Source organism: Pseudophryne corroboree, chromosome 11 (genome assembly GCF_028390025.1).
Source record: "Pseudophryne corroboree isolate aPseCor3 chromosome 11, aPseCor3.hap2, whole genome shotgun sequence".
NCBI classification, from domain to species: domain Eukaryota; kingdom Metazoa; phylum Chordata; class Amphibia; order Anura; family Myobatrachidae; genus Pseudophryne; species Pseudophryne corroboree.
This window is the reverse complement of record NC_086454.1, coordinates 356,033,843-356,047,822: the sequence shown is the minus strand read 5'-3', so window position 1 is coordinate 356,047,822 and position 13,980 is coordinate 356,033,843. Positions and strand designations below refer to the sequence as shown.

At 46.1% G+C, this 13,980-nt stretch overlaps 1 protein-coding gene across 1 annotated transcript; it reads left to right on the top strand.

Annotated features, from left to right (window-relative positions):
- The first annotated feature begins 11,291 nt into the window (after positions 1 to 11,291).
- On the top strand, positions 11,292 to 13,763 carry LOC134970274 (putative nuclease HARBI1). The gene is made up of 4 exons (XM_063946264.1): positions 11,292 to 11,810; positions 11,894 to 12,266; positions 12,576 to 12,597; positions 13,597 to 13,763. Exons 1-3 carry the CDS (start codon positions 11,420 to 11,422, stop codon positions 12,577 to 12,579), a joined length of 768 nt encoding a protein of 255 aa, XP_063802334.1. The 5' UTR covers positions 11,292 to 11,419; the 3' UTR covers positions 12,580 to 12,597; positions 13,597 to 13,763.
- The last annotated feature ends 217 nt before the right edge of the window (positions 13,764 to 13,980 follow it).

Sequence of the window (13,980 nt, the reverse complement as noted above, 5' to 3'; positions counted from 1 at the left end):
AACCGCAGATCTTCTGTGGATGTAGGCTTGCTCAAATCCTTCTGTATCTTCATGTAATCCCAGACAGGCTCAATGATGTTGAAATCAGGGCTTTGTGGGCTATCATCACTTCCAGTACTCCTTGTTCTTCTTTACACTGAAGATAGTTCTTAATGACATTGGCTGTATGTTTGGAGTCGCTGTCCTGCTGCAGAATAAATTTGGTGGCAATCAGATACCTCTCTGATGATACTGCATGATGGATAAGTACCTGCCTGAAGTGACCCATTCTCCTGGCTTTTGGCTCCGCCCCTCCCGGCTTTAGGCTCTGCCCTCTCCTGCCTCTTGGCTCCCCTCACGTCCAGGCCCCACTCTATTAGAGCAAGAATCTATATCCATACACTGGTTCTGGACTTTCAAACGTTGACAACTCTTTGCTAGCTTACGATAGCGCTGTCCTGTGTGTTGTGTGTATTACTCACTGCGGGCAACTGAAGGTTTTTTTTTAGGTAAACCTGGGGGTAGTTAAGCTTCAGGGCCATGACTCATAAGGGGACATGGACAAGTTTTCTCTTTCAGACGGGGTAGGTAGGTTAGGGTAAAATTTGTTGCTGAGTAGATGGTTAGAGTCCCAGAGATTGGTTGTTGGTGTGCTGTATTGGTAGTTATCTGGGTGTCCAACTTCTTGGGAAGCCTCTTTGTGCTGAAAATTTACCCTCCCACCCACCATTTATTACTTTAATACTTTTTCAATAACTTGTGTATTTTGATTTGAGGTGTTTTGTTTTTGTTTCGCTTTTAGATGGGTGCGGTGCTGACTCCTTTATTTTTTTGGTTTCTGTTGACGCCATATGAGTTCGGCTTCACCACTGTGGGTCCACCAAAAGTGTCTTTAAGGGACAACGGTTCTAAGGGAGAGTGGATCACCAGCGAATGTTTTGGTTGTTTGAATATTGGGGGTAATTCTGAGTTGATCGTAGCAGCAAGTTGGTTAGCAATTGGGCAAAACCATGTGCACTGCAGGGGGGCAGATATAACATTTGCAGAGAGAGTTAGATTTGGGTGGGTTATTTTGTTTCTGTGCAGGGTAAATACTGGCTGCTTTATTTTTACACTACAATTTAAATTTCAGTTTGAAAGAATACACCACACCCAAATCTGACTCTCTCTGCACATGTTATATCTGCCTCCCCTGCAGTGCACATGGGCCCTCATTCCGAGTTGGTCGCTAAGAGTCTTCGCAACGCAAATGTACGAAATGTAAGTATCTGCGCATGCGCAAATGCGTGATTACGCATGCGCGAGTACATACGTACGACAACTGTGCAAAATTACTCAGAAAAAAAAAAGCCGTAACTGGCAAACGAAAACGAGGAGTGGCGTGGGCGTGGCAGAGGCGAGACTTCGCAATGCTCCGACATGGGCGTGAAAGTGGGCGTACAGTGTGGGAGTATGCAACTCGCAATGGGCGTGTTTTTCGCAAATAAACATTGTCGCTGTTAAAACTAACATAGGAAACCGTAGCAACATTCACGCAGCAGCCGAGTAGGTCTGCAGTTACTCTACATTTGCGAAGTACTGGTACAAGTGTGTATGCAGTAATTAGCAGTTAATTGGATAGCACATTCATCTGATGTCCAATTACTTGTTAATTAATGAGCAGATGAAAGTTACCAACCAGCAATTGTCTGAACACACATTACATGTTTATTCTACTCACATATAAATCTCACACACTGCCAAATAAGGGTGTGATTTTTGTTGAAGTTGTTGTGTAAGCATTTTTTAAACTTGTTTTAATGTGTGTAAGACTCCCAAATACAAACAAGTGAAAATATTTGTGAAAGTGTTTGAAATCTGCAACATTTTTTACAAATAATCCAACACCCACATAATGCAGCATACACTTTAATTTAGTCTTAAAAGTCACAATAATATTTGATTATAATATCTGACAATGTTTGAAATGATGTCCTGTTGACCATAGATATTTATAAAAAGCGTCGTGTCTGTTTACTTAATATGGACATTAAAGTGTGGTGCAAAGCATACCTTTTCTCTAACGTCCTAGTGGATGCTGGGAACTCCGTGAGGACCATGGGAATAGCGGGCTCCGAAGGAGGCTGGGCACTCTAGAAAGATTTATGACTACCTGGTGTGCACTGGCTCCTCCCACTATGACCCTCCTCCAAGCCTCAGTTAGATCTTGTGCCCGGCCGAGGTTGGATGCACACTAGGGGCTCTCCTGAGCCCTCAGAAAGAAAGTATAGATTTAGGTTTTTTATTTTCAGTGAGACCTGCTGGCAACAGGCTCACTGCAGCGAGGGACTAAGGGGAGAAGAAGCGAACTCGCCTGCTTGCAGCCGGATTGGGCTTCTTAGGCTACTGGACACCATTAGCTCCAGAGGGATCGACCGCAGGCCCAGTCCTTGGTGTTCGGTCCCGGAGCCGCGCCGCCGTCCCCCTTACAGAGCCAGAAGCAAGAAGAGGTCCGGAAAAACGGCGGCAGAAGACATCAGTCTTCACCAAGGTAGCGCACAGCACTGCAGCTGTGCGCCATTGCTCCTCATGCACACCACACACTCCGGTCACTGAGGGTGCAGGGCGCTGGGGGGGGGGGCGCCCTGAGCAGCAATATAAACACCTTGGCTGGCAAAAATACATCACATATAACCCCCAGGGCTATATGGATGTATATTAACCCCTGCCAGATTCCATAAAAATGCGGGAGAAAAGTCCGCGAAAAAGGGGCGGAGCCTATCTCCTCAGCACACTGGCGCCATTTTTCCCTCACAGCTCCGTTGGAGGGAAGCTCCCTAGCTCTCCCCTGCAGTCTACACTAAACAGAACAGGGTTAAAACAGAGAGGGGGGGCACTAAATTTAGGCGCAGTATAAATTATATAAAAGCAGCTATAGGGGACATAACTCAGTTAGTCCCTGCATTATATAGCGCTCTGGTGTGTGCTGGCATACTCTCACTCTGTCCCCCCAAAGGGCTTTTGTGGGTCCTGTCCTCATTGGAGCATTCCTTGTGTGTGTGCGGTGTGTCGGTACGGCTGTGTCGACATGTTTGATGAGGAGACTTATGTGGAGGCGGAGCAGATGCCGATAAATGAGATGTCGCCCCTGTGGGCCGACACCAGAGTGGATGGATAGGTGGAAGGTATTAACCGACAGTGTCAACTCCTTACATAAAAGGCTGGATGACGTAACAGCTATGGGACAGCCGGCTTCTCAGCCCGCGCCTGCCCAGACGTCTCAAAGGCCATCAACGCTCCCTCAGATGGCAGACACAGATGTCGACACGGAGTCTGACTCCAGTGTCGACGAGGTTGAGACATATACACAATCCACTAGGAACATCCGTTACATGATCCCGGCAATATAAAATGTGTTACACATTTCTGACATTAACCCAAGTACCACTAAAAACAAAGGGTTTTATGTGTGGGGAGAAAAAGCAGGCAGTGTTTTGTTCCCCCATCAAATGAGTGAATGAAGTGTGAAAAAGCGTGGGTTTCCCCGATAAGAAACTGGTAATTTCTAACAAGTTACTGATGGCGTACCCTTTCCCGCCAGAGGATAAGTTACGCTGGGAGATATCCCCTAGGGTGGATAAGGCGCTCACACGTTTGTCAAGGTGGCACTGCCGTCTTAGGATACGGCCACTTTGAAGGTACCTGCTGATAAATAGCAGGAGGCTATCCTGAAGTCTGTAATTACACACTCAGGTACTAGACTGAGACCTGCAGACTGCTGCAGCGTGGTCTGTACCCCTTTCAAACAGGGATACTATTTTGCGAACATAAGACGTCGTCTTATATATGAGGGATGCACAGAGGAATATTTTGCCGGCTGGCATCCTGAATTATTGCAATGTCCATTCTGTCAGGAGGGTATTGGAGACCCGACACTGGACAGGTGATGCTGACTTTAAAAGGCACATAGAGCCTTATAAGGGTGAGGAATTGGTTGGGGATGGTCTCTGGGACCTCGTATCCACAGCAACAGCTGGGATGAAAATATTTTACCTCAGGTTTCCTCACAGCCTAAGAAACGCACTGTATTATCAGGTACAGTCCTTTCGGCTTCAAAAAAGCAGGCGGGTCAAACGAGGGAAGAGGAAAAAAGCTGCACCAGCAGCCAGTTCCCAGAATCAAAATTCTTCCCCTGCTTCCTCTGAGTCCACCGCATGACGCGGGGGCTCCACAGGCGTAGCCAGGTACGGTGGGGGGCCGCCTCAAAAATTTCAGCGATCAGTGGGCTCGCTCACAGGTGGATCCCTGGATCCTTCAAGTAGTATCTCAGGGGTACGAGCTGGAAGTCGAGGCGTCTCCCCCCCGCCGTTTACTCAAATCTGCCTTGCCGAAAACTCCCTCAGGCAGGGAGGCTGTGCTAGAGGCAATTCACAAGCTGTATTCCCAGCAGGTGATAGTCAAGGTGCCCCTACTTCAACAAGGACGGGGTTACTATTCCACACTGTTTGTGGTACCGAAACCAGCCGGTTCGGTGAGACCCATTTTAAAATGGAAATCCTTGAACACTTACATAACAAAGTTCAAGATGGAATCGCTCAGGGCGGTTTTTGCAAGCCTGGACGAGGGGGATTACATGGTATCCCTGGACATCAAGGATGCTTACCTGCATGTCCCTATTTATCTTCCTCACCAGGAGTACCTCAGATTGTGGTACAGGATTGCCATTACCAATTCCAGACACTACCGTTTGGACTGTCCACGGCACCGAGGGTGTTTACCAAGGTAATGGCAGAAATGATGATACTCCTTCAAAAAAAAGGGAGTTTTTATTTATCCCATACTTGGACGATCTCCTTATAAAGGCAAGGTCCAGGGAGCAGTTACTGGTCGGAGTAGCACTATCGCAGGAGGTGCTACAACAGCATGGCTGGATTCTGAACATTCCAAAGTCACAGCTGGTTCCTTCCACTCGCTTACTGTTCCTGGGGATGATTTTGGACACAGAACAGAAAAAAGTGTTTCTCCCGCAGGAGAAAGCCAAGGAGCTGTCATCTCTAGTCAGAGACCTCCTAAAACCAAAAAGGGTATCGGTGCATCGTTGCACACGAGTCCTGGGAAAAATGGTGGCTTCATACGAAGCAATTCCATTCGGCAGGTTCCATGCGAGGACCTTCCAGTGAGACCTCTTAGATAAGTGGTCGGGATCGCATCTTCAAATGCATCAAATGATAACCCTGTCTCCAAGGACCAGGGTGTCTCTACTGTGGTGGATGCAGGGTGCTCATCTTCTAGAGGGCCGCAGTTTCGGCATACAGGACTGGGTCCTGGTGACCACGGATGCCAGCCTTCAAGGCTGGGGAGCAGTCACACAGGGAAGAAACTTCCAGGGCCTATGGTCAAGTCAGGAGACTTCCCTACATATAAATTCTGGAACTGAGGGCCATTTACAATGCCCTAAGTCAGGCAAGACCCCTGCTTCAAAACCAGCCGGTACTGATACAGTCAGACAACATCACGGCAGTCGCCCATGTGACCCGACAGGGCAGCACAAGAAGCAGGATGGCAATGGCAGAAGCCACAAGGATTCTCCGATGGGCGGAAAATCACGTACTAGCACTGTCAGCAGTGTTCATTCCGGGAGTGGACAACTGGGAAGCAGACTTCCTCAGCAGACACGACCTACACCCGGGAGAGTGGGGACTTCATCCAGAAGTCTTCCTGCTGTTGGTAAACCGTTGGGAAAGGCCACAGGTGGACATGATGGCGTCCCGCCTCAACAAAAAGCTAAAGAGATATTGCGCCAGGTCAAGGGACCCTCAGGCGATAGCTGTGGACGCTCTAGTGACACCGTGGGTGTACCAGTCGGTTTATGTGTTCCCTACTCTGCCTCTCATACCAAAGGTACTGAGAATAATAAGATGGCGAGGAGTAAGAACGATACTCGTGGTTCCGGATTGGCCAAGAAGGGCTTGGTACCCGGAACTTCAGGAAATGATATCAGAGGACCCATGGCCTCTGCCGCTCAGACAGGACCTGCTTCAGCAGGGGCCCTGTCTGTTCCAAGACTTACCGCGGCTGCGTTTGACGGCATGGCGATTGAGCGCCGGATCCTGAAGGAAAAGGGTATTCCGGAAGAAGTCATTCCTGCGCTTATTAAAGCCAGGAAAGATGTTACGGCAAAGCATTATCACCGCATGTGGCGGAAATATGTTGCATGGTGCAAGGCCAAAAAGGCCCCAACAGAGGAATTTCCACTAGGTCGATTTCTACATTTCCTGCAAGCAGGAGTGAATATGGGCCTAAGTCTAGGCTCCATTAAAGAACAGATCTCGGCTCTGTCGATTTTCTTTCAAAAAGAATTAGCTTCAGTACCTGAAGTTCAGACATTGTGAAAGGAGTGCTGCATATTCAGCCCCCGTTTGTGCCCCCTGTGGCACCTTGGGATCTCAACGTGGTGTTGAGTTTTCTTAAAATCACATTGGTTTGAGCCACTAAAAACCGTGGATCTAAATATCTCACGTGGAAAGTGGTCATGTTATTGGCCTTGGCTTCAGCCAGGCGAGTGTCAGAATTGGCGGCTTTATCATGTAAAAGCCCTTATCTGATTTTCCATATGGATAGGGCAGAGTTGAGGACTCGTCCCCAATTTCTTCCTAAGGTGGTGTCAGCGTTTCACCTGAACCAGCCTATTGTGGTGCCGGCGGCTACTAGTGAATTGGAGGACTCCAAGTTGCTAGACGTTGTCAGGGCCCTGAAAATATATGTTTCCAGGACGGCTGGAGTCAGAAACTCTGACTCGCTGTTTATCCTGTATGCACCCAACAAGCTGGGTGCTCCTGCTTCTAAGCAGTCTATTGCTCGCTGGATTTGTAGTACAATTCAGCTTGCACATTCTGTGGCAGGCATACCACAGCCAAAATCTGTAAATGCCCATTCCACAAGGAAGGGGGCTCTTCTTGGGCGGCTGCCCGTGGGGTCTCGGCTTTACAACTTTGCCGAGCAGCTACTTGGTCAGGGGCAAACACGTTTGCAAAATTCTACAAATTTGATACCCTGGCTGAGGAGGACCTGGAGTTCTCTCATTCGGTGCTACAGAGTCATCCGCACTCTCCCGCCCGTTTCGGAGCTTTGGTATAATCCCCATGGTCCTCACGGAGTTCCCAGCATCCACTAGGACGTTAGAGAAAATAAGAATTTACTCACCGGTAATTCTATTTCTCGTAGTCCGTAGTGGATGCTGGGCGCCCATCCCAAGTGCGGATTGTCTGCAATACTTGTAAATAGTTATTGTTAACTAAAGGGTTATTGTTGAGCCATCTGTTGAGAGGCTCAGTTGTTTTCATACTGTCAAACTGGATATAGTATCACGAGTTGTACGGTGTGATTGGTGTGGCTGGTAAGAGTCTTACCCGGGATTCTAAATCCTTCCTTATTATGTCTGCTCGTCCGGGCACAGTGTCCTAACTGAGGCTTGGAGGAGGGTCATAGTGGGAGGAGCCAGTGCACACCAGGTAGTCATAAATCTTTCTAGAGTGCCCAGCCTCCTTCGGAGCCCGCTATTCCCATGGTCCTCACGGAGTTCCCAGCATCCACTACGGACTACGAGAAATAGAATTACCGGTGAGTAAATTCTTATTTTTTTTTTGTTTTTTGCAATTTTTAAGGAGAATTTGCAGATTGGTCTACAAGTGTCTATATGCTGACCTAATCTTTCTGGAACTGCATTACCTTGAAGAAACTGCACAAATTTTTAAAATATGTTTTTTATTACTATAATAATATTTCACAACATTTAAACAACATGGCTCCACGTGAGTCGCACAGGCAGAGATGGACCAAGCAGCAAGCAGATGGCACTGACAATCATTAGATAGCAGAACTCAGTACTCTGCAAAATTCTGCTTCTGACAAAAGTATATTTTTTAAGCATAAATCAAACATGACACACCCTGCCACACACAAATTTTAAACCAAATGAGAAAGAATTAGGATCCACCACACAAACACAACAATACATAGCACACTAGTAAGAGGAAGATGGCTCTGGTGTTTATACACATAAACTCACAGGCTACAATACATCCAAACAGAAAGAATACATTTCACTAAGAGGGAGTTATCCATTCTGGCCACACAAGCCAACTCCAAAAATACATAGAGGCAACATCAAAAACATGGGTGCTGCCCAGCTGGAGAGACATCATTTTCTTCTTTTTCTCCCCGCCTGAGGCTGTTCTTCTTTGGAAGGTCTGCGGAGCGACCTTCGTTGGGCCTGCCCAGTGGCCTGTTCTTCCTGGGCAGGGGCAGGGGAGGGAGCCGATGTGGTTGGCTCTCTGCCACTGTGGGCAAGGGAGACAGCGATGGCCTGGAGCCCTTGCAAGATGTTATTTGCAAGGCTTTGGAATGAGGAGGCAAGTTGTTCTTGGCCCTGCCTGATCTCTGCCAGACGTTGGCAGAGTTGAGCAACACCTTGCTCAACACAGGTTCGGTGCTCAGTGAGCCGGACAGCTATCTGGCTTACCTCCCGGATGACCCCGTCTTGAAACCGATTTAGGCTCTCACCATACCTAGCGATTTCAAGCAGGATCTCCGGGATAGCAGAGGGTTGGGTGGGGGGGCCAGTAGGAACCTGCAGAGGTGGGATTTGTTGGCCCACACTGCCAGACTCACTAGGTCCCTCCACCTCAGCCTCAACCACATAACCGTCCTGTGACTCAAACGGATCACCCCCCTGTGCTGTGTTTTGTGGCAAGCAAATAGAAGAATGTGTGGGGAAAAAGTTGGATACAAAATTAGTTTATTATTATAAATACAGTCAAAATTACAGACAACTAAATGTGTAAACTTACCTTCCAAGTCATGTCCCGTCAGGATCTCAGGCAGGTCCGTGTCCATATGAGACACCCCTTGGCCCTCCTCATAACTGACACAGGGCATCGCCATCTCCTCCAAGTCAGTATACTCCACAGCGACAGGTGCTCCTCCACCTGTAGCCCTTGAGGCATTCCACTCCGCAGCCCTCTTTGCCTTCAGGCGGGATTTGAAGTCGGCCCACCTACATATGTATTGTGAAAGAGGGACAAAGTAGAGTCTTATTATTTGTCTAAGCTAATATATAGGACACGTGTTCTGCTTGTGTTTGCTAGACATAACATCACATGTAACTACATTTTTTAGTCAACTTATCACAGAAAAATGACTGTCAAGATGCACTTACCGTCGTCTCACTTCCTGTGATGTTCTGACGACAGAGCCAACTTCATTCACAGATTTTGTGATGTCTCTCCAGATGCGATCTTTTGAAGCAGCCCCCATGTTTTTTGGGCCTCTATGTATTTTGGACATGGCCTGCGTGACCAAAACACGCAACTCCCTCTTAGTGAATGCAGGCTGTCTTTTCTTCCGTCTGGAGGTAGCCTGTGAGGTTTCTTCTTGTTGGTCATCACCATCTTCCTCCTCACTAGCAGCTTCTGTCTGTTGTGTTTGTGTGGCTAAAGCCAATTCTCCCTCAGTTTGGTCACTATGTGTGTGTGGCAGGGTATCCCCAGTCAATTGTTGGGGTTCAGAAGCAGACATTTGCAGAGTACTAGGTCCTGCCTCTTCAACATCCGCAGAGGCGTATTCCAACATGCGCCTTTGGCAATCTAGGCGTCTTTTCCGCAATGCCATCTCCTGCTCTGCAATGCGGTCCATCTCTGCTGCGATTTGCTCACGAGAAGCCATGTTTGCGATGACGTGTGTACGCCGAGGTGTGTGCTTATTTATACCTACGTGCGTCGCGTTAATTCACACAGGTGTACAATGTTAATCTGGTTACTGATTGCACTGCTTATTTAAGGGCCTACTTTGCACGCTGTGAGTGTAGGTAGTTTGGAGTTTCTTGCACTGTTGAGTTTGTTGGCTTGTGCGTGAAGGTGCTATAGGATTTTTCCAAGTGAGTAATTGTCAAGCGTACATTTGTCCTTTCGTTTGCGTTTAGAATATAGACAGTGTAGCATTTTGTCTGCGAATTTACGTTTGTGAGTATTCTGGAATTCGTCTTGTTGTTTTTTTGTTTTTTTTTAAAGTTTTTATTTTATGTTGATTGTTTGTTAGTCTTTTTTACACATATATATTTTGCTAGTCCATTTGTGCAAATAAACCTGTGCTTCATTGCTTTTACTGTCATTTTTGGTCTCTTGTAGGAGAATTGTTTTGGGTGACGTAACCCGAGTCTATTATTTCAAATTTGTGTGCTATATAACACAAATTGGTCCTTTCTTTATTTTGGATCAGGTAAGTTCCCTTGGCCTGTGTTGGTGCCTGTTTGTGTTAATGGTCTGTATGTTGTTTTTGACTGTCATTTTTGGTCTCTTGTAGGAGAATTGTTTTGGGTGACGTAACCCGAGTCTATTATTTCAAATTTGTGTGCTATATAACACAAATTGGTCCTTTCTTTATTTTGGATCAGGTAAGTTCCCTTGGCCTGTGTTGGTGCCTGTTTGTGTTAATGGTCTGTATGTTGTTTTTGACTGTCATTTTTGGTCTCTTGTAGGAGAATTGTTTTGGGTGACGTAACCCGAGTCTATTATTTCAAATTTGTGTGCTATATAACACAAATTGGTCCTTTCTTTATTTTGGATCAGGTAAGTTCCCTTGGCCTGTGTTGGTGCCTGTTTGTGTTTGTTCAAAGTGTTTTGATAATGTTTGTTTTCCATCTTGTTAATAAATGCTATGTTTTTTACCAGGATTGATCAGCAAAGTAGTGTTGTTCTTGGCTGGACTAGCTACTAAAGGGCTAACTTTTTGTTTGTTTTATTGTAATTTTTTAAACCAATTAGTCATTATTTTTTAGTAGGTGTTTGTGATGTGTTTGATGCTGTGTTTTTTTTTAAATACTATTTTTAACATTTACAATTTAACATATGTAGCTTTCATCCAAAAAATAATTTTGTTTATCTTTTTTGTGATAATATTCCTTTTGTTCCTGAATTGAACTCAGAAAAAATGTCTTACGCTCCTGCAGTAAGTTGACACCCCCTGTTTTTTAAAAAATTTTGGTTGTATATTTTTTGGACTTTGTTTTTGTCTTATTCAACCTTTTTTTGTTTTATTTTTTAAAGTGTGTGATGTCAATATTTATTGCTGCCGAAGCCCTACCTCCCCAACCCACGCCAGCACTCCCACCCCAACCGCCAGCCCCACAACCACAACCGGCTCCTCATCAACCAAGGCAACGGAGGCGTGCTAGGCCACCAATTTTCGACCCCGTGTCCTACTTTTTGGGATGCCAGATGATGTGGTTGTACGTAGATACAGGCTGCCACCGCATCTAATCCTAGACACTCTCTCCATAATAGAGAGTGATCTGGAGTCTGAAATTCGGTATCCTACAGCAATACCACCATTGACACAATTCCTTGCTGTGTTACATTTTTTGGCTACAGGCTCTTATCAGCATGTGGTAGGAGACCTGGTTGGCATGTCGCAGGGCCAGTTCAGTAAGGTCCTGCGGCGTGTCTGCCAGGCTTTCCTAAAGCGTGTGAAGCAATTTATTGCTATGCCTTTGGATGTTGGTGCCCTAGATGTGGTGAAGCGGCAATTTGAGGAAGGTGGTAGTCGCTTCCCACATGTTATTGGGGTTGTGGATGGCACACATGTAGCTATTCAGCCACCAAAACATAATGAAGAAATTTATAGAAACAGGAAACTGTTTCATTCTCTGAATGTAATGGTTGTTTGTGGGCCATCCCTCCAGATCCTTTCCCTGAATGCAAAGTTTACTGGAAGTTCCCATGATGCGTATGTCATTAGACAATCAGGGATATGGCACAGATTAAGATCAAGTCAACGAGCAGACATGTGGTTATTGGGTGAGTTGTTGCACAATTTTGTGTAAAATATTTTAATTTTTTAAAAAATAGACTATTTCTAATTTTGGTTTATCATCAAACAGGAGACCGTGGATATCCTTGCACCCCCTGGCTCATGACTCCTTACCGTAATCCCAGGCCAGGACCACAGACGGCATTTAACTCCGCGCTTACTGCCACTAGGCAGCTGGTGGAGCGCACAATTGGGGTCCTTAAAGGGCGGTTTCGTGTGCTCCACCGCACTGGTGGCGACATCATGTATTCGCCGGAGATGGCAAGTAAACTAGTGGTCCTGTGCGCTATACTACACAACATCGCGGTAAGGAGTAGCGTAGAGCTTCCTCAGACAGAGGAATTGCCTGATGAGGAGCCAGGGGTTGTCCGACACTTCGGTGGGGGGAGTGTTACACGGAGGGGGAGCCAAGTCAGGGCAAGCATTGTTGCGGAATATTTCAGGTATAGTGTTTTAAGTTTCTCTTTTTTAATCAAAATAAAACCACAGTATGCTTTTGTATTTTGATTAATTTTGTCCTTTTGTTTGCTATTGTAAGGCCATTGGGTAATTATTTTTTGGCTTTGGAATATGTAATATTTATTTGCCACTAAATCCGTTAACACGTTAAGCTTACAATGTGTTATTTGCAAAAACAATACTGTGATGTTGCTAAATAGTGTCCTTATTTGTTTTCTATCCTAAAATCCTGTTTATTTCAACAAACACACAAACAAATGAAACTTAATGTTGTCCACTTTGTGACTGTCCAGCTGAATGATCACACAAACTGTGGTGAGTACACAGATATGTATCTGAATTTACCCAAAACTGTGTGTGTGTCTGTGTCTGTTTGTTTTGTTTTATGTTTTAATTTTTTTTAAATTCCTTCTGCGAATGCGTATTTCCGCTCGTGCTAATTAACACTCTGCTCTTCCCAGCATTGCAAAGATCAATAAAGTTATTAGAAATTACAGCATAGATTTTGGACCAATCACATGCTAGCAGACACTATAAATATATGCCCAAATAAGGAAAACGCCATTGCCATGATGCGTGCGGCACCTTTCACCAGGCGGGAGCTCCGCGTCCTGGTTGCGGTGATGGACCGCCGCGTAGGCCGCGTTGGGCGCTTCATCCCAAATCGGGTTAAGCGCGAGGCCTACGCGGAGGTCCGCCGCCTGCTGCGTTCTCGCGTCCGCAGCAGGCGGACAATAATACAGTTGGAGAGGAGATGGAGTGATCTCCGCAGGAGGACTCCAGAGCTGTTGGCGGAGATCCGGCAGCAAATCCGCGCAATGCATGCACGCAGTAAGTTACATTACATAAGATTATTAGCATAAATTGTGCAAATTTACACTAAGTGGTAGGCTAATTGCAACACTGAGTGAACATTTTTTTACAATAGGACAGTGTGTGTGGTTAGGGCAAACAGTACTGACTGTAGCAAAATGTCACCAAACAAGTGCATGTTTTCCTGAAAAAAAAACCAGGCAGGAAACTGTACCAAAAAACTTGATCAGTGCTGTCTATATAATAAGGTGGCTTGAATAGTGATCTGGTGATGTTGCCTAGACCAATCAATATGACTCAATGGAATAGATTAAGGAATGAGCGTCCAAATAATTGTTTGGACTCATTTAGTTTGCTGTGGGCAACATGAAGAGGATTTTTTTTTTTTTTTGTTTAAAAAAAACCACTGTGTCTTTTACATGGAACAGAACAGTGAAATTTACAATTGTTTAGTATGTAATTTAACATGCAAATTAAATTTTAACACAAATATCATTATAGGACGACCACAACGGCAAGCAACACATGAGGCACCATCTCAGCCCCCTTCCCCTTCTCACTCCCCCTCCACTTCCCAGTCCCCCTCCCCTTCTCACTCCCCCTCCCCTTCCCAATCCCCCTCAGCTTCCCAGTCCCCCTCAGCTTCCCAATCCCCCTCTGCTTCCCAGTCCCCCTCAGCTTCCCAGTCCCCCTCAGCTTCCCAATCCCCCTCTGCTTCCCAGTCCCCCTCAGCTTCCCAGTCCCCCTCAGCTTCCCAATCCCCCTCAGCTTCCCAGTCACCCTCAGCTTCCCAGGCCCACTCCACTTTCCACTCCCCTTCTCACCCCACCTCTCCTTCTCTTTCTGTGACCCCTTCTCCTCCTTCCCATACCCCTTCTCCTTCAA